The sequence below is a fragment of the Ceratotherium simum genome, chromosome 14, assembly GCF_057802395.1.
Source record: "Ceratotherium simum simum isolate JZ-2026a chromosome 14, ASM5780239v1, whole genome shotgun sequence".
Classification (NCBI taxonomy): Eukaryota; Metazoa; Chordata; class Mammalia; order Perissodactyla; family Rhinocerotidae; genus Ceratotherium; species Ceratotherium simum.
This window is the reverse complement of record NC_141913.1, coordinates 43,430,868-43,458,724: the sequence shown is the minus strand read 5'-3', so window position 1 is coordinate 43,458,724 and position 27,857 is coordinate 43,430,868. Positions and strand designations below refer to the sequence as shown.

Sequence of the window (27,857 nt, the reverse complement as noted above, 5' to 3'; positions counted from 1 at the left end):
TTCCAGGAAGCCTTCCGTTGCTACCTCTACCAGTGATAGTAATTTTCTTTTCTGCTCTCATAGCACTATGAATCATACCAATGGCTAGATATTTATCTTACCCAATTATGCATAGCCATAAGTCTTTTGTAGGTATAACTTTTGCCTTACCAACTATACTGTAAATTCCTTGAGTACCGTGTATTACGTTTTGTTTCTCTCCCAGTAAATAAATTATCAGTGAAAAGGGAAGAAAGAAAACTAATATTTTCTGAGTGCCTGACAAGTTGCTAGGTGCTCCATGTACATTATTTCAGGCAATCTTCACAAGAGCCCAGTGAGGATAATAGTGTCCATTTTAAGCGTTGGTCAAATGAGCCTTAGAAGGTTTGAGTAATTAGTGTGAAGTCGTGAAGCTACATTTAAATTCAGGTACATTGACTCTAAATTCCATGCTCTTCTTTTTTACTACCATGAGCACTCCTCAGAGATTCTCTGTAGGTACAGCTTTTGAGAACTAATTTTAGGTGGTAAGAGCTTGTGATTTTCAAATCTTGATAAATGTTGGTTGATGAAAGAAGTTTCTAGGCATCTCATGGCCAACTTCCCAGAGCAGCTCTCTACCCAAATGTAGAGGTAAAGTACTTTTCCTCCAATGTAATAGCACACTAGATTAAAACCCACATTGTCTAAACACTCTTAAATGAACATGTCTGTGCTAAGTGGCAAGAGGTGTGAACTCTCCTTACTAGGGTCCTTGAAGTAGTAAATTTTAAATTATTGAGTTATTTTTCCAACCGTAACCACCCACTTTTCTAACAGAATCAAAGCAGAAATCTCTGAATGTTGGAGAATAAGGAAACAGCTGGGTTTGGCTCTAACCTAGTCAAGAACTCATACCCAGCTATAATCCCCTCTGTGCCTTCAATAGCTCCATGGTTTATCCTGATATTAAATCATCAGATTTTTAAATAAATTATTGAAATGGCAATTTTCCAAATATAATTCTCTCCATTATTCATTCAGTATTCAGATCCACAGATGAGACCCAAACAAAAGTCTTTCAAATGACCTAGTCTCCTCTTTTAACTGAATAAGAACAAAAGCTGCATGAGAAATGTCTTCATGTAACTTTGTATGTGCTTGTGATTACTTGTCAGTAGAGTCAGCAATGTTGGGATCATTAAGCTAAAAGTCTCCTATACTATTAATATATAATATCAGTGTGGTTCCCATCTCCTTTTTGCTTAAAGTCCATTTAATCATTTCAAAAAGATTTATCAAGTGGTTACCAAATGCCAGGCTCTATGCTAAGATGTGATCTCTGCCCTCAGGGAGTTCACAGTCTAGTAGAAAAGGGCAGAATTTGAAAACACATTGCTGCATCCGTGTCATAAGCCCCATAAGAGAGCAGGGATGCAGCTCTCCTATCTGGGAGGGAAGGGCCACATTGTCGCTTGGTGGAGGAAGAGTGATCTCCTAAGGATCTCGTTGGTCTGGCTGACTTGGGGGTGGAGGAGCCCTATGAATCTCCCCACCCACGCCTGTCCTCCACAGTGTCCCCTGAGACCCCTCACTAGAACCTCCAGGTGGGGATGTGGCACCTTTCAGAAACCACTGATTTAAGACAACCTTAGCCCAGTTTCCCTCTTTTCAATAACATTTTTAGTATTATTTTGGGTTAAAAAGAATTTATCAGCAGGACATTCATTAGGTGATGAAGCACCTTTTTATTTAACTGACATTAAGCGTATGAGAACTTTTACCACTTAGGGCCTCCTAGGACAAACAGATTAGTTTTGCTTTCATCGTTCTTAAGAGTTAGGACCATTGAATTTTAGATTTTAAAAGCACCCCAGAAGACGTTTAGCCTATTACCCTTATTTTACTGCTGAAGACGAGGCCCAGAAAGGGGAAGTGACCCAAGCCTGGATACTCACTAGTTAATGGCCAAGCCAGGATTAGAAACCAGACAAGCCAGCAGCGAGACCAGCACTGTTCGTACTAAAGACCACACTGCCACAGCAAACTTCCTCTCTAACCAAATACCATAGCGATTTCAAAACTGTGGCTGGTATTATAAACCATTTTGTTACTCTGACTTAACTAATGAAACCTAAGAAAACTCTTTAGTTGCCCCTTGGCTTCCTGCAACAAGTTGCTGTTTACTTCTGCCCATCATACTTGGCAACAAGAGAGGGTAGTGGGCAGTGACATGATATCTTGGGTAGCATTTACTGGTATGTAGCCATGGGAGTAGCAGAGTCAGAGAATTCTGTTTCTATGGGGACCTCTTCAACAGAGGTATGATCCGTAGAGGCCTCATTATCTTCGGTCTTGTTCCTCTTAGGTTTTCACAGATTTTGATTCCATAAAGTTTCGTCTATATTTGAGCACATACTTCATTTCTAAGCAATTATTACCATAGAATCTCAGGGACCTTAGAGGTCATGCTCCAAATTCCCTGCCAAGTGGTCAACAAGCCTCTATCAGCCTCCTTCCTCCAGGGTGAGTAGCTCTAAATGACCACAAAGCCCATTTGCATCAAATGTTAGAAAATTCTTCCTTATGTCCAGCCAAATTTACTTCTCTGTGCAGTCTTTATTTTTCTGCCCATTGGAAGTACCCGTAAGTCAACGGAACAAATACTTGAGAAACTTTGAGTTATTTGAAGATAGTCTATTAGTATTTTTTTCTCTAGGTCAGGCATTTGTGTCTTCAAATATTTACCCTAAAAAAAAGTTTTGACTTAATGACTTGCCAGTGCATTTTCCCTAGTTTAAAAAGAATGCCTTTTTTTTTTTCAAGGCTTTTAGTGTGTAGAATCTCAAACTGAACTCAGTGCTCGAGAAATCAGCAGGGTGGACTGGGGTGGATCTATCCCCAAACCCCTTCAGTACATTATGTCTTCATTAAAGGCAGCCTAGCAAGATCCTATTTTTAATGACTTCATCATCCTGCTGACAAATATGGAGCTTGTAATCAGCTGAAATCCTTAAGCTACACGTCTCTCCACTATCTTTGTATTCTTTTGTTGTACCAGTATAAAACCTCACATAACGCCTTTGAATTTCATACTACAGCCTTCAATCTGTTTCCAGTCTAAAAGTCTTCTTAGGTCCTCATTCAGTCACATATTCTGCCAGCTCTGCTTTCGGCAAATTTGATGGGCACCATAATGCCCTCATCTAAGCCACAAATGAAAATGTTGACCATGGGAGGTCATAGAGCAGAAAGCCTGAGGTTCAATACGACGGACATTCTCTCTGTGCTTACATCATCCCCTGCTCTTTGGGTTTAATATTTCAACCAGTTTTGTTCACCTGATCTTACTCTCATGCAGTCCACCTTTTCTCATTTTGTCCGTAACATTATCACAAGACACCATGCATACAGCATTCCCGCAAATGAGGAAATGGTGTTTGTCCAGAAAGACTTGTCTTGAGACTGAGGTCACTGCCTTTATTTCAGAGCAGTTTGAACTGTCTTTTAAATTGCCTATTACAGAATTTCACCCAAGATCTTAGTTATCAACATCATCTTTCTGTAGCTACTATATTGTTGTTTTTTTTTAATTAGGATATTTGCCTATCTCTAGTGTTCCACCATCTCTACTAATCCCCATGATTATCAAATATTTCTGAAAGCAGATTAGCAACTTCAAATGAAAATTTTTACCTATATCAATATTGTACTTTATTTTAAGAAAACTTAAAGAAAAAAAGGACAGAGAGGAAAAAAGACTTTATTTTATTTTTTAAAAGTTTTTTCTAATATTGACATCTAACATATGTAAGTTTAAGGTGTACAATGTGATGATTTGATACGTGTATATGTTACAAAATGATTACCACAGTAAGGTTAGTAAACACCTCCATCCCTTCATAGAATTACCCTTTTTTTTTTTGGTGGTTAAAGCTTTTAAGATCTACTCTCACCAACTTTCAAATACATAATACAGTATTGTTAATTATCATCACCATACGATCCCCAGAACTTATTCATCTTATAGCTGGAAGTTTGTATCCTTTGACCAACATCTCCCCGTTCCCCCCACGGCCCAGCCCCCAGCAACCACCATTCTACTCTTATTTCTTTGATTTTGTTTTTCTTAGATTCTATATATAACTTAGAACATACAGTATTTGTCTTTCTGTCTCTGACTTAAAGAAATTCTCTTAACCATGGATTAGTTACAACAGCTTCAGGATCCTTAAGCTTACCATTTGATATTTCTGCGTTAATTTAAACAAAAATCAAGAGGTTTTGAATACAACCACAGCAGTGAGACCATTTACATTCCATTAACAACCCCTAAGACAGGTGGTTAGGACATGACCCATGCCCAGATCCCAGGGTCCAAATTAGGTATGGCCCCTTCTTTTTCCCCCAGTACATAGTTTACCCAAATTCAGGTCCTGTGACCTAGAAACAAGACATTGGACCATCAAACCCAAAGGACTGCCTTTTTCCATACTTCTAGGACAAACCAAGCTTAGTTCCCTAAATGTTTTCCCTAAAGTATGTGTTTAGCACCCTGGCATCATGAACTTTAAATAAATAAAAGCAAAAATTTGTTGTCATCCCCACTTTTAAAATATAAAAACATATTTAAAATAGACACATCCTATTTTTGCTTTGCTTTCTTCTTAAATAATAGAGGAAAAAGCAGGTAGATGCTTTTAATGGCACAGTCATCATTATATTTTTTATTGAACATTTACTGGGGACCAAGACAGAATGCTAAATTGTCCATAATTTAGAAAAGGCACAACTCTTGCATTAAAAAAAAAAAAACCATTACCCTTGTGGTCTCAAAAAAAGCAGATTTTCTGGTGGGGGTTCACTATATTGTATATATCAGAAGATACAGAGATGTTTATTCACTCATTCTGTGTCTTCTGTGTCTCGGATTCTTTGGGGAATACATAAGTGTGCAAGAGAAAATCTCTGATCCTACAGGCCTTTGACTCTGAGAGGGTGATAACACGAGTCTGTGCCTAACTCTGATGCAAGGTAGAATTATTGTGACCTAAGAAGTGATTCAGAGAAGGATGAGCATCGTTCAGCCTTAGGGGACAACTAGGAAAGGCTTCCAGGAGAAGATGTCATTAAGCTCATATTAGAGTCTGTGTAGGATTTCAACAGTTAGAGCAGGTTAGAAAGGGCATTACAGAGCTATGGAATAAACATGACTAAACAAAATACGCAGAAAATAAAGGATCTTATGTGCCCAAATAGAAGTAAGAAAATTACCTGATGGTACTGGCCCTTGCAGAGGGCCAGCCAGTGCTGCATCGGGCGAAAAGCCCCAGCTCACAGCACAGCAGCTCACAGCAACAATTGGCTCAAATATTTCACATGAGAGTCCACAGGAAGAGCGAGTTTTCATGTATATTTTTTACATCCAAATTAAATTAACTCATGGAATTTTCCACCCTTAGGAATTAAAGTAGCAGCTCATGAAGTAATTCAGTTATGTCATTCATACCAAAACAGAAAATACTGGAGCAACTTGGCACAGTTTAAAAGCCAAGACTAGGCTTTGGCCATTTTACGTTTTTTCAAAATCTGTGGCTGTTGTGTTATTTTAACTTTTATGGTGGCTGTAAATTTTTTAAATCAAAAGTATCTTAATTGCTTAGAAAACAGAAGTGTAAAATGGGTTCAAAATAAGAAGAGGATTTAGGCAAAGTAGCTTTAGGAGTGAAAACCTAAAAAAAAAAAAAGCTTTAACATCGCATCGCATTTCTGAACGAGGATTATACCTAATTGGTTGACATTCACAGTTGTGCGTAATTATAGCTTCCTCTATGTCCATAAATCATTTTACAGCTATAAAGTTGAGTTTAACCAAAAGATCTGTCCAGTATTAGTTAAAAATGACATCTTTGGGGAAGCATTGTCCTGATACAATAGCCACATTCATTTTCAAGCAGTTAATTGGACATATTGTCAAAAACCATGGTATTGAGTTTCCACATTTTCATTTCGCATTTGCCTTCTCCTCGGCTTCTGCACGCGGACGGGTCTCGTTTGGAGCCGAAAGTGTGTGAAAGTTTTTGGAGAATGGTAGTCTCTGGGTAATGTTTCTGTAAGCTGCCCCAATTTTTTCCCCTGTAGTCTAGATGGGAAACAGCTGGCTTTTGTTTAAAAAGCTGTTTTGCAAAATGTCTGAATCTTGAGGTGTAAAACTGAGGTCACCAGAAAAACAGGTGCTCGGGCACAAGTGAGAAAGACTCTGGGGGCCGGCTGGCCCTGGAATCTTCTGCAGGGTACTTTGTATGAGAGGAAAAAGTGTTGAAGCTGGCTCCTTTATTTAGGACATAAACAGATATAAGTAAGTCATCGCATTAGCAATGCTATTAGAAATTGAGTATCTTTGAACATCGCCAGCCCTTGAGTGAGTAATTAACTCAGTCTGAAAGAAACTGAAATGGTCGTTTCCCTCACAGGGCTTCTGATACAAAAGGTCCAAGGCTTTAGCTTCCTTAAGATATTTTAAGTGCTTGAATTTCCTTTTTAAATACACCCACAGTAAAAGAACTACTATTTCGAATAGTAGTACCGTAACTGAGTATGTCCTCCAAGTTTATGGTGCAATCTAAGGGAAAGGGAGAAAAGAAACCTGACTTGGCAAGACCAGTACCAGCGCAGTTTTGAAAAAGGCAAAGTAAGAAACATGTGGAATCACTAAAGTCCAGTGCACGTCAGATATCCACCAGTCCGAAGATGAAAGGAAACAACCTCCTCCCCTGGGAGCTGGAGGTTATTAGCAGCTGTTTATCCAGTCGGGAATAGAGATTAACATTGTGATTTTTTTTTTTTAAGAACTAGAAGAAAATTTGTTTGGGAAGTTGGCTCTTCATATCAAGTCACTGTGCATTGCCAAAAAAAACTTCCTTTCTCAGAACTCATGTACTAGAGTTGAGCAGTGTTATGATTCTCTGAGAACCTCTGGATTACCAAAAAGTCTGTCTCCATTAAATAGAACAGGAAAGAACAGAAATGGATGGACGTCTGCCATTGACACATTCCCTTGTACTCTGTACAGCGTGAACCTAGCTGTTTGGTCTGTTACCTGTTCTCCAGCCTGCCTCTCAATGGGGCATTCTTCCCCTAATCCCCCATCCCCACTTGCCCCCAACTTAATCTTTCCCACTCCAAGGCACACACAAATGGATTTTGCACATGCCTACTGCTTGTAAAATGCCTTTTTGTGGCATATTGGGAAAGCTGCTTAGTACTCTGTGGAGCTTTATTCTCAAAAAAAAAAAAAGAGTTGGATATTGGTATTTTTTCCTTGATTTAATGCTACTCTTAATGTCATTTTCTTTTATTAAATCCTTTCTTTTGCTTTTGATCTTATTTATAGCAGAGCCACTGGTCATATGGAAACTATTATTGTATAGCTGGGAGATGAAAGACTTCATTGCAGTTAAATAAGAGTGAATCATTCGGGCCAATAATACACACATACAGTGAGGTACCATTTGTGTCCAAAATGCGCTATGTTGTTCACTTTGTAGCAAAGCCATTGAGGTTTATAAAGGGCTTTACAAAAATCTGTTTCTTGTCCTAAATATGTAGTCTGACAATATGAAAACACATTAATATGCAATCTTTAGCTGCTGCTTCATATATATATGTATATATATATGTAATCTAAATAATGCCACTTTTCAATGTAAAAATAGAAACTGTCATTTAAAGTTGAGATGTTTAGTTAATATTAAATGTCAGTTTTTAAAAAATATATTTAGATAATCTATATCAAAATTCTACCCATCACTCGAAACCTGTCTAAAATACCACCTTTCTCTTAAAGTAGTCCGTAGTTTCTCAATCCAGTATGATTTCACCCATCCTTTAAAACATTACGTGACCTTGTACTCTTTTGTGACATCCATCTTATTTTGCCTTCTATAGTAATTATATTAATCCAACATTAAGATGTAAAAGCCTGTAAAGTAATAGATGTATCTGTCTTTTATTATTTTTCCTCCAATGCCTAAATAGTGCCTTCCATATAGTAGACATTCAAAAGGCATTTGTTGAATTAAATGTTTATTATTTGATAGAAACATGCTAAATATATATTCAACAATATCAAAAGGTTTTAGATTTCAGAAATAGTCTCACAGACACATGCCATTTGTATCATCATTTACTATTTGGGAAGCATTTAATTGCACATTGTAATGTTATAAAAATTCTATACAGTGACCTCTACACCCAGTCTTTGCCCTTGGGACACTTACATCTCAAGACAAGTGTAAGCTTTATAAATGGCAACAAAACAGAATCATGGAAGTGCATGCCCTGCCCTGTTAAACGCTGTCCTTGAGTGTGTTTTAAGGGTGATATCCATAATGAACAATCAAGGGAGAGCCCTATCCAGGCCCAGCAAGATGATGGGAGTTCTGCAGATCCAAACAGTCCAGGAGGAGGTAGACTAAGAGGATTTGTGCGACTAATAAAAGAGAGAAGGTCGGTGAGCCATGTGGAGGAACCCAGCCCTTGGTGATGTGAGAGTGAATGCAGCAGATGAGGGGCCATGAGTAGGTAACTGAACATTGAGATTAAGGAATTTAAAAATAGGAGGGAACTAGAATGGCCATAGGATGTCCAGATGAAGGACGCAGAAGCATAAGGTATTGATCTTAGAGTTGATCCATAGAACAAGAAAAATCCACGCTGGAACTTTGATATGCAAGGGACCAAGTGATGGGCAGAGAAGATAGCGTTTAAAAGGTGACTATTTGGAAAGTGATGGAGAAGAAATTTTTCATTTGTTTAGGAAAGCTTCTTTATACTTCCACTTCCTTTCCAAATATTTTACAATAAGCATGTGTTACTTGGATAATAAGAAAATCATTTTAAAAATAAAGGCCAGTTAAGTAAGGATAAATCCCTAGGGATGGACCTCCTGGGCTGGCTATGGAGTGCTTTGTGTGGAAGTCAGCTGCGTGATTGTGCACTCACACAGGTCTGCTTGCACTGCAGGGATCCGAAATTCCAAGTACACATCAAGTTCAATTGTCTTTTCCCTCACTCCAAACAAAAGAAGCTGCTTACAAGTAATTGCAAAATTTCACAGTAATCTCTGTGCTACATGGGCTTGGTTCACTAGTCATGGATTAACTTTAGTTTCCTATAACCTACTGACTAACCTGCTACCTGGGGCAGAAAAGGGATGAAATAACCTCCCGCCGAGGTCCCCACTGGGTAGGTTGCATCCAGCTATGGTTTCCACTGTAGGAAAATGATGTATAGAATTGGGGGTGGAGGGTGGAAATACAGAGGAGAGAAATGAAACAGATGGAACTTATGAGTTAAAAAAAAGATGAACTGAAATCAGGCAACAACCATTTGCATCTCTCGAACTAAATCATGGAATCATTCATTTTAACCATTGAGGTGGACATCATGGGAGTTTCAGCCTAGCTGATCACATGACAGGTCAGCACTGCCAAGGTCACGGTCATTTAGATCATGTTTAAATCCTCTTGAAAATTATTTTATCTTCTGGAGAATCAGCATTAAATAAATTTCCAGGAATTGCCCAATGAGGAATTACCTTAAATTTCAGGCAAAGCATCAGTGAAGCTGTTAGATTTCGGGGGGGAAAAATACGTGTTCTTAAGACAGTTAAGAAGTCACCAATGTTATTGCAATAAACAAAAAATTAAAAAAAAAAAAAAAAAGAAGTCTTCTTCGGATAAACATTTTAAGAATCAAAATCCAAACAAAAGAATTGAATCCAGATCTGACTTTACTGAAAAGTTCTTTAAATGTTTAATCACATAAATGTAAAACAAATAGTCTGATAATTTTTTAAATTGAGGAATATGGAAATTATATTTGTGTTTGAAGAGTGTCCTGGTTGTTAGGTCTTTGTCACACAGAGGAGTTGCTTATTAGAGGAGGGTCTTGTTTTCTCCGGAATCTTGATGCCTCTGGTGTTGTTCCTCAGAATATCCGTCTACTGCTGCCATTTCATGAACTTCCGGGTTCCCATCTGTGAGCTATTAGAAAAAGTTTGCATGACCACTTCCCACCTCTTTAAAAGATGCACTTTTGGACTAAATGGTATTTTGCACATTGAGAAAAGTTTGCTTTCCTCTAATATGACAGAGATCTGGCAAGATAATTGAAAGTGAAATCTAACACTCTACAACTGTCATGTATAATTGATATTTCATGGTGAGATTACAGTTCAGACACCAAAACTGTTTTCTGTGTCAGTGGGTGTCTAATTACAGTAAAAGCCCATCAGCTTTTCTTTCGTGTTTATGGCAAACAAGAGAAAGAGAAAAGAAAAAAGTAAAAGTTACCGAGACTTTTTTCTTTGTCCCATTTTGTTGTTATTTTTCCTCTTTCTCAAAAACACCTATGTCAAAAGAAAAATTTGGAACCAGATGCCATGAATGACAAACTTTCGTTTTGATAGACCAAAATGTTTCTAATAGCATTTCTGGTTTTGTGTCATTATCGCTTGGTCTAGAAATTGTTAAGTTTCCTAAAGTTCCCATCCTACACTGTTTTAGAAGGATTATGGTAGAAGAGAAGGAACTGAGGTCTGAAAGCCTGTTTTGAAGCAGTTATCTCTGGAGATAACATTAACAAGGATTGAATAACTGCCAAATGAAATTTAATACATTTTCCCATCCATGAAATAGGCCTCTTAAATACAACAGAATAATTACTTTCACAATACTCCCTGGAAACAAAGAGAGCAGAACCATTGAATGTCTTTTTTGTTTGTGGTATTTGTTGTTAGCTTGAGGACCAGGATAAGGATATTTACCAGGATGCTCTATGCATCCCCACATAAAAACAGCCTTGCCAACAGCCACCTAATTTAAAGCTGCATATCTTTTAAATCTGTTTATGTTGGAGGAGTCGTGGCAAATATTAAATTTTGTAATTTAGTTAGATGTCTTGGCCTTGGCCTGAGTTGGTGAACCATGACGTTTTTCCCCCTATGATAAAGAAAACTAAAATGATTTTCATATCTATATCTATATCTATACACACATACACACACACTGTTTTAAAACAACAGCTCCAGAAAGTAAACCCCGTTTGTCCCTCAACTCTGCTTCCCTCCCATATATATATGTACATACATACATATGTACATGTATGCATGTATATATACGCTATCAAATTGATCAATGTTGTTATAAGTTTTCTGAGTTCAAAATCTATTTTAGTTGCTTAACAGAACTGTCACTTAACAAAATCTGCTAAGTCACTTAACCATTTTTGGCCTTAGCTTTCTTCTGTGTAAAATGAGGAGTTTGGCCTAACTGGTTTCCAAGTCTCTCCAAGCCCTTCAAGTCTATCTAGTGTGATTGAAAAGTGCTTCTAATATATCAATCCTTTCCTCAGAATGTAAGGTTATTTAAAATTATATGGTGCTTACGTGATTCAAAGGAAGTAATGCACTTCTAAAGGTATTTAATTATTCCCAATGATAAATTCACACAGGAGAATTTAAATAGCTGTGTCACTGTTTGAATATAGTACGACCTAAGATGCAATGTAACTTAGATGTTTGCACATAAGAGCCATGATTTATGGAGACTGTGGAAGGGGCAAGACCAGGTGATCTTGGCTTGTCGTCGTCTTTTGTAGCTCATTGGACCAGGAATGGGAACACCTGATCCTAGGGTGGCCCATTCATTGGGTGGCCCACATCTGCTTCAAAATGATGAGCTGGGCCATCAGAGGATCTTGGCATTCTGAACTCAGAAATACTAAGAGAGAGAGTTAGCAGCAGGTACAGAACCTGCAAGAATGTACCAAGAGATACCATGAAGGAAGAGTCCAGGCTGTAGTCATGAGGGGGCAGAAGCCACAGAGAGGCAGAGGTGTCACCAGAGGGAGGAAAGAGGCTGGAATGGCCTATGAATTACAAGGAGTGGCCGTAGGTCTGGAGAGCTCTCTGGGTCCAAAACCTAAGTTGTAGAAATCTTCATGATAAATCTCCTTTTACTTGAGCAAGCTTGAGTCAGTCTCTGATCCTTACTATTAAAACTGCTACACTAGGGGCCAGCCTGGTGGTGTAGCAGTTAAGTTTGCGCACTCCACTTCAGCGGCCCAGGGTTCGCAGGTTTGGACCTCGAGCGCAGACCGATGCACCACTTGTCAAGCCATGCTGTGGCAGTGTGCCATATAAAGTAGAGGAAGATGGGCACAGATGTTATCCCAGGGCCAATCTTTCTCAGCAAAAAGAAGGGGATTCGCAGATGTTAGCTCAGGGCTGATCTTCCTCACACAAAAAAAAAATAAACAAACCTGCTACACTAAATTGATTAGTGACAAAAATCCCACGAAGGATCACTAGAGGGGCCACATCGAAGTTACTCACCACCCTGTCCCCAGTACCAGAGTGACAAGCATAGACTAGATTAGTAACTATTTGTTGAGTTAATAAATGTACTCTCTGATCAATCAGTTAACAATTATCAAGTCATTTTTACATTTTAGTTCTATCTTTTACTTTTTGTGTAAATATATCTAAAGCCACATTGTATGTGACTATAAGAAGACTCTATTCTTAAAGATGACAAAAAAATTTGCAATCAATAATGATAAAATTAACTGTTTTCTTAGACTGGCTTTTAACTTTAAACGATTGCTTATCTAGCTGAAAAGTTTATCAAAATAAGGCTTTAATGAAGTAAAGTATGGATTTTCTAAAAATAGGCACCATTCTTAGAATCAATTTGTAGATTGAAGGAATCTGCTTTTTTCTAGTTATATTATATATATATATTATATGGAAGGTGGCCAGATCCTGACCCTTGTGTGTACAGATGGCAGTGTTGGTTCCTCCGTCTGTTTCTCAGTTATTCGAGTGATGGGTTTGTGCTGACCATCCACTGTCTTTCTTTCCTTGTCTCTTATGTGACCGGGAGTAATATTTCTGAAAGAGAAGTAAGTAGGGTTAGGACATGCTGTCTGTGGCTCAGGAAACAAGCAAAGCAAAGCTAATCCTTCAAATTGGAATATTATTCCACAGCCGTAGGCAATGGAATTGATCCTAGAGAATCAAGCTCATGACCATGTGGATCTGGTCCTATCATAGGTGGTTCATTTGACCTGGAATACCTATGGTTTACAAGGAAGGCCTTAAAACATCAAGGATAACTTTGTCCCCAACTTCCTTTATGGAAAATGATTGATATAGTATTTGAGATGATCTAAGAAGATCTATAGAAGATAGATAAAGTTGGTAACATGCATGCCTAATATGCAAACAAAAATATAGTTGAAACAACTATATTCTCAAACGTATTTATAATATCATTTAAGATTTTCCTGTCATTATACAGGAGAAAGATTTAAAATCAAATGGATGTGAACAAGATAGAGACAAAGAGTGCAAAGATGATCATAAGTGAAGGTAGCTTGAGTTCTAAGGGTTCTTGAACTCCATACTCTTAGTTTTACGTCGTAAGCAAGTATTTTCAGTTCGAACATATAATAATATCTGTAATTATTGTGTATCTGTTGTGGACCAGCTGTCTTCCATATTGCTACTCCTTGAATAAACCTGGGACTTATTCTGCATAACGTCTAGTGTTATTTTCCCCATTTGGAGTTGAGTAACTTACCCATGGGTACACAGCTAACAAAGACCAGTTACAGTTAGAATTTAGATATTGACTCTCATTATTGTATTCTTCTCACTCAGTTACACTGTCTTTCATAAGAGTTGAGGCAAAGAAGATGTAAAGGTAATTGATTGTGAGTTCTTTTTTCAAAACTCTTGTAAAAACTAAATATGATCTAGAGGAAAAAAAGAAATTTCAGGATTAATAACTGAATATGTTTTAAGTAAAAAGCAAAATGTTAATCTTAAATTGCATCATACTTGCCTACAAAGAAGACTGATTGTTTTAATAGGAGATTCTAAAGTAGAAGGAGTGTACAAGTCCTCTATGCTCAAATCTGTGGTTTCCATCGGTGATTCCAACTTAGAATCATCCTTTGTGGAAATTCAAGAAATTAAATCCATTGGGAACACCAATAAATATGAATTAGCACTAATGACAGCCTTAAAGAGCTACCATTTGACCAAGGCCTATAAAATTCCTGCTTACAAGTTGACATCTTAGATTGAAAGGATCATCAATTGAATCAGTCTTCTAAATGCACAAAATATAAAAATGGCAAATCCAAACCTGAGTGGAAAAATAGCTATCACTCTTTTGTTCGGAAGGAAGAGAAAAACATATACAAAGAATGAGTAAAAAATGGGCGAAGGAACTGGGTGGGCATGATCTGCCTGTAAGAGATCAGGCTTCGGTTACAGATGAAAGACAGGAATGGCGTGGCACTGGTGTCAAATATATGAAAAGGGCTTGCATTTATTCCATGGAACTCGAGAAGTGGGAACTGGAGCCAGTGGGTAGAATCTACCAGGAGGCCGGCTTGTGGTGCAAATGGAATGGGCTGCTTTGGGAGATAATCAGAGTCTCAATACATTTGAGGCACCCACACAGATGCTAAGTAACGACCATTCAGAATGTTCTGGGAAGGGACACAGGCGCACAGGTGGCAGACAGCACCGGACTCCTCAGATCTCTCAGCTACAACATTCATTGTTACTTCCTGGTGCTCACAGGTCTTTAAATCCTTTACTATTCTTGCTATGTTTTGAATCTGAACAATTAGTCTGATTTATATGATCCTTCCTCCTCCCCCTGAATTATTTTCTTCTGTGCTGTCTTGGAATATACAAAGGTGATGCTTTGTTACTAGGCTGCCTTTAGATAGCACGTGCTTCATTCAGTTCTGTGAATTTGGTTGTTGTCAGTTCAGATTCTTGTTGTTGTATCATTCTTTGGAAATACTCTTTTAAAAAATTTAGTAGTGAGAAAGTGAAGATTCTGTTTTGTGGTTTTATATTTTGGATTGCAAAAATTAAACTTTTTGATTCATAGCAGTATAAATTCTTAGACAAATATTTTTAGCGTTAGACCCACTGTCCTATGTAAATGTTCACCTAACGATAGGCTAAGAAAATAACTATTTGGAAATGCAAACGGAAATGTAAGCTACTTGTGTTCCTCTTGGTTTGCAAATGCTTGCGGGTTTTGCTTTAAGGCGTACGCTATCAAGTCAGCAATTGCTGTCTCCGTGCCACGAGTTCAACATCTCTGGACCCCAGAGTAGGTAGTAGTAGTTAATACAAAACTCAAGCAGTATTTTTTTCAGACCGAGTCATCGTGCTGTACTCTGTAATTTTATTCTTGGAAGCATAAAGCGTGTTTACAATATGGTGTCTTTCTAGGATCAGAATAGTGGGAAAAAAAAATGGAAAAATGTCCAAACATCTTTGCATGGCAATGATGGCATTACTGGTGTGTTTAATAAAACCTTTATTGGTACATTTTCCGGTGTGGTGGCATTGGCAGAAACGGTCCCCCTTTGGATTTGGAACTCAGCAGCTGATGAAATACAGTAAACATTAATTTGGAATGGGCTGCCAGTTTTGGAAAGCCAGGTGACATTTTATTATATTTGTACCGAGCAGGGGCTATGTCCCATACTGCTGTAGCTTCCGCTGTCAGAGGCTTAGCTGGCATTATGGAAAAAAAAATGGCAGGCCTGAGAATCTTATCCCCTGAAATGAAAGTCGAATGCCAAATTGAAATTCCTGTAGGATTTCCGATAGCAATGGGGGAATTGAGAAGCCCACAATTAAGCATATGGGCATTAAGATAATTGTCAGATCTGTTGGCGGACATGATAGAAGACAGATGGGTAGGAATCAGTGCGCTCCACTGCAGCACCCTGGGAGACAATTTGACGTTTTACCTGCCTGAGCTACTCTGCCATATTTGTCACTGAATGTACAGCACGGCATCTTACTGAGTGTTAAGTGTCTTTGCAGGGTACTATAGGTGCATGTGCGGTCCTTCAGCGCCCTCTAGTGAAATGCGTTTGGGAGTATTGTTTTTCAAAGGCCAGTCTTCCTTCATCAGGTCCTCGCTGCCCCTGGAAATAGCTGTCGCACCTCTGGTTCCCTCTAAACTCCGTGGTTCCTCTCACCCTTTCAGGTCGGGGCCCATCGTGAAGACGGCGTGGCCCTGAGAGGCAGCCATTCTCTTGTGCCAAACCAGGTTCCGGTTCCACAGCTTCCTGTCCAGTCTGCAACTTCCCCTGATTTGAACCCACCCCAGGACCCTTACAGAGGTAGGTCCGCCTCAGAAAGGCACTTCTGACCTCACTTTTAAACAGCAGTAGATCTGGTGTTGATCCCATGCTTACTTGGCGTTCATCCCTCAGGAAGCACTGGCAGAAAACCAAGAATCAAATTTGGTACAAAAATGATAAGTAAATGGGAAAGTATTTAGAATGTAACCGGCTAATTGTGTTTCTTCAGTAACTGTTTTCCTCAAACATCCTCTGAAATCCTGGTACTGTTTCAGCAGGGAATGAGACAACAGACTGATGAGAGGAAATTTTATTTTAGCTATTTCCACATTGTACTCATTCAGGTTCTCTAATGTGGTTAGTTGTAGCCTGAAAATGATGTTTCCAAATGAATAGGAAGGAAGGAAATTGTTTTTGTTGTTTAAGATTGAAGGAAATGTAGGTACATTTAAAAAATGGTACTTGTTTGGATGGTTTTTGCTTTTGAGTCATCCAGCCCCGTAATGATTTCCTCATACTGCTGACTCCAATTGGCTTTTCATGACCCCAGGAAGTGGTACGCAGGGGCAAGACCTCGGTCCCGTGCTCCCTGTGTGACTGGCTGACCAGGTGACTAGGAGACACTTAAATGACATCTTCTCCTTCCCGTCATGTTTAGAATGAAAATGATAACACTGCCACAAGAATGTGTATAAGCATTTTTTCAGTTGTTAAACATCGTACAAATCTGAGTGTTAATTATGTGTGTGGGTCTGCCTGCCCATTTTTGTCTGAATAGTAATAATTTGGTGGACCTTTGTTTTAAAGAGCTTTTGGGTTTTCTTTCCATGTCCTAGATCAACACTTCTTAAACTTGAATGTACATAAACAGGACCTGAGAATCTTGTTAAAGTGGAGATTCTGATTCAGTGGGTCTGGCATTCTACGTATCTAATGGGCTCCCAGGTGATAAGGATGCTCCTGGCCCATTGGCCAAATGTTGAGTGACAAGGTTCTAGACTACACAGATTACAAATAGAGGGAAATACTCAGTACACATGCTTCTACCTTAGAAATAAATGATTATATTAGGGTCAAGTTTTCAAATGTTTTATGATCTTGAAAGTTGAGCAATGATAAGGCTAGAAATTTCTTCAGTGAGCAGCTAACTGCTTTCCATATGTACCATTTTTAAATGCTGATTACTTCTTGAGGGTAAGAGAAGCCTAATTTCAGAATATCATTAGGGTGTCTATTGAAGTGTTGACTGCACATATTTAGCGTACTCCCTGGGAATTATATTTTAAGGACATTTTTCTATTAAATCATTGCATATGGAAGAAACTCAATATAATAGCTGATATTTACTTGGGTTCTTAATCAGAACATTGAGGTGTGTGATTTTCATGATTATGATTTTCATTGCAATTAAGTTGATGTTTTGTAGACAGTGAAATTACCATCTACTCCAAGAGATTGCAAAATAGAATTTAACCTCAGAGCCAATGCAGAGAAAACTTGTTTCCGCAGGTGCATTTTTGAAACTTCACCAGATAGCACGAAAAAAGCGACAGAAGGATCACAGTTCAACAATGTGAATTATATAGCTGGCAGCTCTACGATCTGGGGTGCGCGCGTGTGTACGTCGAGTCTTTGGTGGAAGTGTCACCTGGTCTCTTCTCTTCTGTAGGCATGCCACCAGGATTGCAGGGCCAGAGTGTCTCCTCCGGCAGCTCTGAGATCAAATCCGATGACGAGGGCGATGAGAACCTACAAGACACAAAATCTTCTGAGGACAAGAAATTAGATGACGACAAGAAGGATATCAAATCAATTACTAGGTCAAGATCTAGGTAACAGTATATAATACTGTCGCTTCATTTAATTCCTTTATTGGACTTTGATGAAGTGAACAGAACAGGAAGAAACGATTCCGTTTTTTCCTGGCAGGTAAATCTACAGCTGAAAAGAAATTAAAGGCCTACTCTAGAGGTACTCAAGTATCCTTTAAGATACCTGTACTCTAGTGCAGCCTAAAATGTCTTTGCATTTATGAATTTGGACACAATGCCAATTATACACGGTAAAAACAATTTGTAACTGATTCAAATGCAAACAGTCGATTTTTAAAACTATGCCTATTCTACAAATTTGGTCAGAAATGTTCTTTCTAAAATATTTCTAAAAAGAGATCTTAACAGTATTGAAAACTCAATTGAGGTATATACAACCGTAACTTTTTCTTACGTTGAAAGTGAGAAAATACTGATTTCCCAGCTTTATCCTAGACATATTGATATATATAGAAAAGCAATACCTAAATTACTAATTTTTTCTCCTGGATACTCCCTTCTACAGAAAATACAACTGCGGGAAAATAGCTTCTGATTGGTTTTCTTGAATATCCGATATTTTAAAATTAGAAACTATCTCCTTGAACTTTAGCTTTAATCTGATAATCAGATGGTTTTTGAATACTGTGGCACCCAATTCCCTGCAGTTGTTTTTATATGCAAATTAAATAAATTGTACTAAGACTACACCTCCCTTTTAAAGGCTATCATTCTCAGGGTTATATCTAGTGTCCTTTAGGAATTAAGAACATGCTGCCTTTTCATATTGCCTTTATCATTATTGACCTAAATTTTATTACATGTCCTGCCACAAGTTCCAAAAATGCTAGAAACTTCTAGCTTACACCTTTCCACCATCATTGCAGAGTTTCCTCCCTCTTGGCCACATTGGTAAGAAATCCCAAGAAGGGACTTTCACATCCTCACCAGCTTCTCTGTTAGTCCATCAGTTCTTGGTAATTGAACCAGTGGCCATAACTTATGCATATGAATGGATTTTTTGACGTTTCATTACAGCATTTTGCCTTACTCTTTAAGTACCTTTTTATTTTAAAAGGTCACCCTTGTGACATTTACTTGTGCCTCCAAAACTGTGTTGTAAGGCAATGCTTTTCAAATCTAGTAAGTTTTATTTACATAACCAATTTATTTGTAAGTGAATAACCAATTCTAATTAGTTATTAGCCTGAATACCTTTGGAAAACAAGCTCCCACTTTGTGAAAGCTATGGCACATGTTTGATATTTAAAAATATTACCCAAATTTTTAACTTCAGGTTGGGCCCAGCAGAGACTCGACTCTGTTCTCTTTTCACTTATTACATCCTATTTGTATAGTGGAATGTGGACAAGAATTCAGAGTAACCTTGATTCCTTGGCATCAGCAGAGGTCATGGGTGAGGGAGAGTAGGGATCAGCAGAGGAAGTGAAGAGGAGCAAAGAGTGCCTTTTCTGATTGGTTCAGTTCAGTTGTGTGTTCACCAGCAAATATCTACAGCCGACAGTCCCATCTAGAAGGGAGTTTAACCAATGGGGAGATGAGCCAAGTCTTACAGCATCTTTCTTTGGTGCCTTCCTCCTCCGCTCCGTTACAAGCTCTCTTGGCTTACATCTGTCATCTTTATGTGCAACATTTGCTTACAACCCAAGAATACCCCTCCCATTTTTGATTGATTGGGGCTTCACAATCATGTTTTGTCCTTATTGCAATTTGGAAGTTACCCAGAGATTCTCCAAAGTGGAAGATTCGGAGCCATACATTTTAAGCCAACATTCATGTAGTATACATTGAGTTGACTAGATAACGTCTCACATGTCCTTCAGCTCTGAAATGTTGTGATTAACATCTTTCTTCTGTGAACATTTCAGATTCCTGGAATTTTGAAGTAGAGGTTAACCTTCATGGTCCTTTAGATTAATGTTTAAATCTCTGGGTTACCATCCTTACAGGTGGTCACCTCCATGTTGTTTCTTGTAATGGGGAGTCTATTACTATTCAGTGAAGATTACTTCATTTTTGCTATCTCTCATACCCAGAAAGGTTCTTGTTCATATTAATTCAAACAATACCACTCGGGGTTCTTAGTTCTGTTCTGCCTCCCTGAGACAAAACATCTCTCACACCTCTCTTTTTTATGTGGTTTCCCATGAAATATTTGAAGACTTGATGCCATGAAACCTTCCTTATATGATATGATTTCCAGATGGCTCGTCATCTTATTTGCCTTCTATTCAAAAGTTTCTAATTTGTCAGCACGACACCCCGAAACAGAAGGAATCTTGCCTTTCCAGACTGTACTGGGTCCAGCCATGCCTTTGATATGAATCGTATAATATTTCTGTTCTCACAATCAGAGATTAGCTTTTTGGCTTCATGTTTGACCCATAATGGGGTTATGGTCATTTGTAACCAGTAGGTGTTTGGGTTTTGTTTTGTTTTGTATGTTTTGCATAGATCATGTCAACTCAGATGTCCCCAACTTGTTTTTGGCATCATGAACATGCAGAATGTTAAAGGCCAGAGAGATCATGTTTCTCTAACATTTTATTTAATACATGGAGAAAATGAAACTCAGACACATTAAATGGACTGACCATGCCTTCTAAGCTAGTTAATGTTGAAACCTGGACAAAGGCCCCCTGTCTCCACTCCCATTGCTCTGGTGTCTTGAATGTAGGAACTTCTTCTTAATCCTGTCTAGCTGCATTCTGTTAATTTTGATCCATCAAAATCTGTTTCTAATCACTTGTTTTCCTCGGGTTTCAGATGTCACAGTATGAAAGTTTAAAAAAGGCAGCTTCAGGGTCTGGCCCTGTGGCCGAGTGGTTAAAATTCTGTGTGCTCCGCTTCAGCAGCCCAGGTTCATGGGTTTGGATGCTGGGCGTGGACCTACTTTACTTACCAGCCACGCTGTGGCGGTGTCTCACATACCAAAAAATAGAGGAGGATTGGCACAGATGTTAGCTCAGGGCTATTCTTCCTCAAGCAAAAAAAGAGGAGGATTGGCAACGGATGTCAGCTCAGGGCGGATCTTCCTCAGCAAAAAAAAAAAAGGAAAAGAAAGCAGCTTTAGTCTAAAACTCTTTCTGAATTGTGGTCATGCAGTGCAGCTTAAGCCTAAATTGACTGTGGCCTGCTTTGCTGAGTGTAGCTTCGTTGAATAAAGCTTTGTTTCCCTTTTTGCCTCCCTACAATCCATATAGTGCACACTGGGCCCTAACTTTAACCTCTCCTGTTTAAATTGGGTTTAATATCTGGGAGAAACCGAATGTCTTGTGTGTGGATGGTCACAGCTATCTAAAGCCATCCCAAGCTCAAGTGGATGTAAAATCCTGCCAAGGACAACAGCTTGAGATGGAAAAGTTCCCTGAAAACTCTGGAAGAAAACAGAAGTAATTTAGGTACCTTCTTTTTCCCCACACCATTAGAAAATGTCGCATCCCTTTTGTCCCGCAGCAATAATGATGACGAAGACCTGACACCGGAGCAGAAGGCAGAGCGTGAGAAGGAGCGGAGGATGGCCAACAACGCCCGCGAGCGCCTGCGGGTCCGCGACATCAACGAGGCTTTCAAGGAGCTCGGCCGCATGGTGCAGCTCCACCTCAAGAGTGACAAGCCCCAGACCAAGCTTCTGATCCTCCACCAGGCCGTGGCCGTCATCCTCAGCCTGGAGCAGCAAGTCCGAGGTCAGTGCAAGCCGGGTAGCCTCCTTGCAAGGGTCGTGGGTAGCGTGCAGCTGGAGGGAGCCGTGATGGACTTGCCAGCCTTGAGCAGGAGCAGATAGTAGACTCTTAAGCATCATTCAGAACAGTTGTTTCAATTGCAGGTTGTGTCAAAATCTATCAGCAGCTTCCCTTTCTCCTGTAATTAAGTTATAGGACTGTCTCATAACTGAGACCACACTGTGACGTTTCCGTGTGTACTGTCAGTAGTCGGAGCTTAGTATATCTGCTTTACCAACTTTCTTATATACTGTGAAGTGGCAGTGCAGATCACGCAGTTCACCTTTTACTAGTGACTGACCAAATGAATAGCTGTGGTGCACATTTCCTTATATTCTGTGATGTAAAAACCAAGGAAAAGGGTCAACAGACACGCAGAGGCGTCCATTACTGCCCTCTACCAGAAGCCTTGGCGTTCACTAACTGCTCTGTGCTTTAATCTTCCACAGAAAGGAATCTGAATCCGAAAGCCGCGTGTCTGAAAAGAAGGGAGGAAGAAAAGGTGTCTTCGGAACCTCCCCCGCTCTCCTTGGCGGGCCCTCACCCCGGCATGGGAGACGCATCAAATCACATGGGACAGATGTAAAAGGGCAAGTCTGTTTTCAGCCATTTCTGAGATCTTTCTTTTGTGACTCTCACCCAGGCATGAACGTCAGATTTTGTCCAAATTCACAGATAGATTTTTTTTCCCCTTGGAAAAAAGAATTTAACAATAAAACATTTACTTACTTCCTTTGTTATAAATGTATTAATTAATTTTCCTCTCTTTTTCCCTTCTCAGGTCCAAGTTGCCACATTGCTTCATTAATACAAGAGACCACTTCCTTAACAGCTGTATTATCTTAAACCCACATAAACACTTCTCCTTAACCCCTTTTTTTGTAATATAAGACAAGTCTGAGTAGTTATGAATCGCAGACGCAAGAGGTTTCAGCATTCCCAATTATCAAAAAACCGAAAAACAAACAAAAAAAAGAAAGAAAAAGTGCAACTTGAGGGGGAACTCTCTTTAACATATCATTCAGAACGTGCAAAGCGGTATGTGCAGGCTGAGACGCAGCCCAGAGACTGAATGGCAATCTTTCCACACTGTGGAACAATGCATTTGTGCCTAAACTTCTTTTGGAAAAAAAAAAATATAATTAATTTGTAAGTCTGAAAAAAATATTTAATTTAAAAAAAATTGTAAACTTGCAATAATGAAAAAGTGTACTTCTGAAGACAACTACATGAACGTTTTTGTTGGTATTCAAGTCAGCTAGTGTTTATAATTCCTGGATATTGAAAAAGGGAAGCCCAGCTGCCCTCGTAACAAAACCAGCAAACGTCCTGATGACAACGAAGTGATGACATTAGCCATTCCTTAGGGTAGGAGGAACAGATGGATCTTATAGACCTATGACAAATATATATATAAATATATATATAAATATATATTAAAAATTTAGTGACTATGGTAAGCTTTTGTTCATTTGTTTCAGACTTTTTTCTCCTGTAAAAAAATAGTACTGATTAACTTTTTTAAAAGAAAGATTTTACTGTAAATACGGATTTTTTTTTTTTTTTTTTTTTTTTTTGGTCTTCTTTCTGTCCCTTTCCCTGGTTTGTTATTGTAACCTGTAGTGCCAACTCTGCGTCCGGAGGGGTAGTGCAGGGTGAAATGCTGACCCTGATGTTGCTTTTCATTCATAAATAAGTAGAAAGTTGTTTCTCCAGTCTTTTGGGAACACAGGACTTACAAGTCACATCATGTGTAGATATTACAAGCAACATTACCAAGACATGGCAAAAAGAGTTTGTCTGAAGTGTAATGTTGCGTTTGTGACCCTTTTCTGGGATTTTCAGAGGTACAAGGTTAGAATGCTACAATGTTACCACTGTGCCTTCCAATGTTTATATCATCGGAAACATAACATAATCAAAGTGGCTGTGATTTAACAAAATGATTAAAGTGTTACCTACATGTGTAGCCGAAGTAGTGTGCAGTGAGGCGTTTCTGAATACATGGTCAGATTTTTGGAAAAAAACAAAAACAAAAAAAAGTCAAGTTCAAAAACCATCAAATGAGAAAATTGCAAGTAGTATGACAGAGCTGATTGATTTTGTTGCTTTCTTGATTTTTTTTTTTTCAAAATGGGTTTACTAAGATGTAGATGACTTAACTGCCTCCTCCTTTGTCTGAAAAATGCCAATATTCAATCATCATGCAGCATTATAACAAGCCTTATAAGTCCTAAAGCATTAAGTTGCACTTTCTTGAGGAGGGGTAGTGCAGTATTTCTCTGGCCAGTATGAATGAAGTTTATACTTAACATATTTGATAGAAACATAGATCAAGCTATGGCACAGCAACTCATCAGATAGCTAGCTTTGATGTCTGGGCACAATTGAACCAACTTCCATCGTGAATCTTTATAATGATTGACTTTGGTGTATAGTGCAGTAAACAAATAGTGCTCCTAGTTAAGTATTTGTCAGCATCCTTTGTCTCTAACTCGTTTCTATTTTTACAGCCACACAATCTTGGCATGTATTAAGAAAAAAAAAAATCCCTGTTCCAGTAGTTTTTCCACCTATCAGCACTGAGTAAATGCCATAAATCCATCGAAATGGTCTAAATGTTCCATCTGTTCTCCTGTTTTGCCAGTTATATAGTAATGAAATACATTTGTAAATTTTATGCAACAAATGGCAAACGTATCATTATTTTGAAATTGTGTATGTAAAAGTTATATTTTTACATGTAGACTCTTGTTATTATGTGTTTTAATACATTGTATCAGTTTTTGTTTTTTTTTAACTGTGTGGTTTAAAAAAGTCTCATTTAAATGAAATAGTGAGCTACAAGAATCTGAATTTTACGTTCATTTCTGAAAATGTAAGAACAAATAAGATAGTTACCACGTGGTCATCTTTTACAAGCCCATAAACATTTTGATTAGCTGTATGTGTGTTGAAAACTGTAAATATGTTCAGTAGCGATAAAACTAAAATACTTTGATTTGTTGATAAGTTCCTAAAATGTGGAGGTGGATTAAAACCTTAGGAGAATAGCAGAAATCAGACTTCATGAAAAGTTATTTTGAGGCTTTCCTGTGAAATGTACAAACAACGGGGTCAAAGAAGGGCACAGAAGACAATATTGTATACTCTCCCCTCCTCCTGAATGATGGAAACCATGTGTATTGTTCCCTCAGTATGTTAAAGATTTCCTTTTAGTGGTACATTCTGCACTCATTTTGTATAGTCTACCAAGGCGGGTATCCCTAGAAACAATATTATATAGGAAGCAAGTGTACTCCGATCACATTCAGGATAAGTGTACAGAAGAAAATATGGTGTTTACTACTTAGGGAACTGGAAACCCTCCCTGCATTGATGTACATTTTAAGTATGGCACTTTTGATACATGTTATCATAAAGGTGCTTCATAGAGCTGATTTAAAGTTTTTCAAATCTGTAAACAAAGCAAAAAATGAAATTGTAGTTATTTGATTATTTTTTAAATTGGTGCTTTATATTTTGTTCTCACTCAAACAGAGTAAAAGCTGCAATTTACTGTTCACCAGCTTTGATGTATTCATTACTCAGTAATGGAATACCTCTATTGTTGAATTCCCTCTGGAAATGAGCGAAAAACTTTCTACGGCCACCAAAAGCTGCTCACTACTTTTTGCTTGGTGGAGAAACATGATCTACACCTATCCATATTAATCAGGTTGTATCCCCATTAAAAAAAAAAAAAAAAAAGATGAAAGGGAATGTGGCCTTTCTAGTGTGTTTTTTCTTGTCGTTGTTTTGTAATTATCAAACCCAGGTAAGATATTTGGTATCCTGCGCTGGATTTTCAAATGAAATTTAGCAGAAGACAGTTACGATTAAGGTCCTTACAAAAATTTCATAAAGGTCCATACTACCCTGTATAGGTGATGATGATGATACTTAGGCTGGGGATCTGTTGAAGAGACTTGGACTTGAAAAGCAACTTGGAACCGTTGATCCACCTCCACATTCAAGTAATTTATGAATATGCAGAATAGGGATCTGTTCATCTAGAAATTTTTACCATTTGTCTTCTGTGTATCTGCGAGGAACACTAATGTTTATACAACTGTCAGTTCACCCAGTAACGCAACTGGTTCTGATTCAGTCTTCCGATTCCTTTTTATTTCTCGCTTTTTCCTATTTCTTGATTTTTTTTTTTTTTTTTTTTTTTTTAATTTGTGATCTTTATTTTGATGAGGGATTGGGGGGTGGGGAGGGCGTTGAACCAAGACTTGGGGTTAAGAGGATTTTCGTCTTGGATCCAACAGGCAGAATATGATCTGTGTCCAAAAGTGAACTTGAGTCAGGAATGAAACAATTTCAGCATAAACAAGCACAAAAATTTAGTCTGCTGGCTGACTGGAAACAAAAAAAGTCAAGATGGAATATGACGAATTCCAACACAATGGGGCACCAAGGCCTTTAGGCCTCTCTTTATTTTGCTCTGGTTTTGCTTGTTTTTCTTTAGAGACATGCTCTTTCTCATGGGACTTGAAGTGGACTCATCTTTGTGCTGGTTTTACCATACTCATTTCAAGTATTATAGACATATGTAATGGTGAAAATATATGAACTGTGGCCTTTTTCATTCTTGTTATTTGTGATGCAATTAAGTGAAGATAAGAAAAAAAAAAAAAAGCAGAGATTTACCATGTATCAGTGCCTGGCTTTTTGTTATAAAGCTTTGTTTGTCTAGTGCTCTTTTTGCTATAAAATAGACTGTAGTACACCCTAGTAGGAAAAAAACTAAATTTAAAAATAAAAAATATATTTGGCTTATTTTTCGCAGGAGCAATCCTTTTATACCATGAATATTACAAAAAAAAAAAAAAAGAAAATTGTCAGATTCTGAATATTTCTTCTTTGTAGATTTTTGGAATCATTATGAGTAAAAGTTTGTTACTTTATTTTACTATTTAAAAGATGTTATTTTACCATGTGTTACTGAGATGAAACTGTATGGTAGCTTTTTTTGTTTGTTTTTTGTTTTTTGTTTTTTTTTTAGTTGTAGGTCGCAGCGGGGAAATTTTTTGCGACTGTACACATAGCTGCAGCATTAAAAACTAAAAAAAAATTGTTAAAAAAAGAAAAAAAGGGAAAACATTTCAAAAAAAAAAAAGATAAACAGTTACACCTTGTTTTCAATGTGTGGCTGAGTGCCTCGATTTTTCATGTTTTTGGTGTATTTCTGATTTGTAGAAGTGTCCAAACAGGTTGTGTGCTGGAGTTACTTCAAGACAAAAACAAACCCAGCTTGGTCTAGGCCATTACCTGTTTCCCATCTGTAGTTATTCGATGAAGTCATGTACATGACCGTTCTGTAGCAATAAATGTGCCATTTTTATAAACTTTCTGACACTTGTTTCATTTCATTTTACATTGTCCATATAGCTCTGATTCTCTTCTGTAACTAAAACCGCATCTATATTTCATTTTCCAAGTGTTGGCGGTATTAACAGCTTAACAAACAAAACATACAAAAAAAAAAAATCACAAAAACAAATTGAAAAGCAAAAGCACATGATTGACCAAGGAAGAGATGCCCTTAATGAAAATGGAACGGGATGCATGCAAAACAAAAAGAAAACTGTCTAGAGGATTAACTAATTGAAGGAATATAATTAATGTGCGTGTAACACTGAAGCTATGCATTTGAAGAGCTCTGAACTGCGCCAGTGGTTTCCGTTGTGCTGCACCTTGCTAAGTCAAGTCAGCCTTAACCTTTTGGATCAGTTTGTCAACTGTTTGGCAGAACCTTCTCAGCTAGATCTTTGCAGTCAAAAATCTAAGATGATTTATTTTGTATCACTTTATGAAGAGCTGAATATTGTTAACCACAATTAATATGACACTGTATTTATACTTTCTCAAACTCGACCTGCCCCACCACTTCTGGTTGACTCTGTTGACTACTCATCCAGATGTAAACAACCAGATGTCTTTTTCTAACTTGTACAAATGGACGCTTGTCACCTATTATGGGAGGGAAAAAAATGTACAGATTAAAATTATTCAGTGTTATGTACTGTAAGTTAATATTTTTGTAGAATGGACATCAAGCTACTTTGCAGAACTTGGAGGCTGTTTTGACATTGCATTGTAG

At 38.1% G+C, this 27,857-nt stretch overlaps 1 protein-coding gene across 15 annotated transcripts in view; it reads left to right on the top strand.

Moving 5' to 3' along the window:
* The window catches only part of TCF4 (transcription factor 4), a 352,006-nt gene extending 324,904 nt beyond the window's left edge, over positions 1 to 27,102 (top strand). For 9 of the 15 annotated variants that reach the window (XM_004422560.3, XM_014781432.2, XM_087439265.1 and 6 more), the window contains 5 exons: positions 16,059 to 16,194; positions 17,825 to 17,987; positions 21,444 to 21,673; positions 22,159 to 22,299; positions 22,491 to 27,102. In XM_004422560.3, coding sequence (XP_004422617.1) covers positions 16,059 to 16,194; positions 17,825 to 17,987; positions 21,444 to 21,673; positions 22,159 to 22,295 — 666 coding nt within the window. In that variant the 3' untranslated portion in view covers positions 22,296 to 22,299; positions 22,491 to 27,102. The remainder of the gene's footprint in view (positions 1 to 16,058; positions 16,195 to 17,824; positions 17,988 to 21,443; positions 21,674 to 22,158; positions 22,300 to 22,490) is intronic. The other 6 variants (XM_087439261.1, XM_014781438.2, XM_087439263.1 and 3 more) reach the window with 1 other exon arrangement.
* The last annotated feature ends 755 nt before the right edge of the window (positions 27,103 to 27,857 follow it).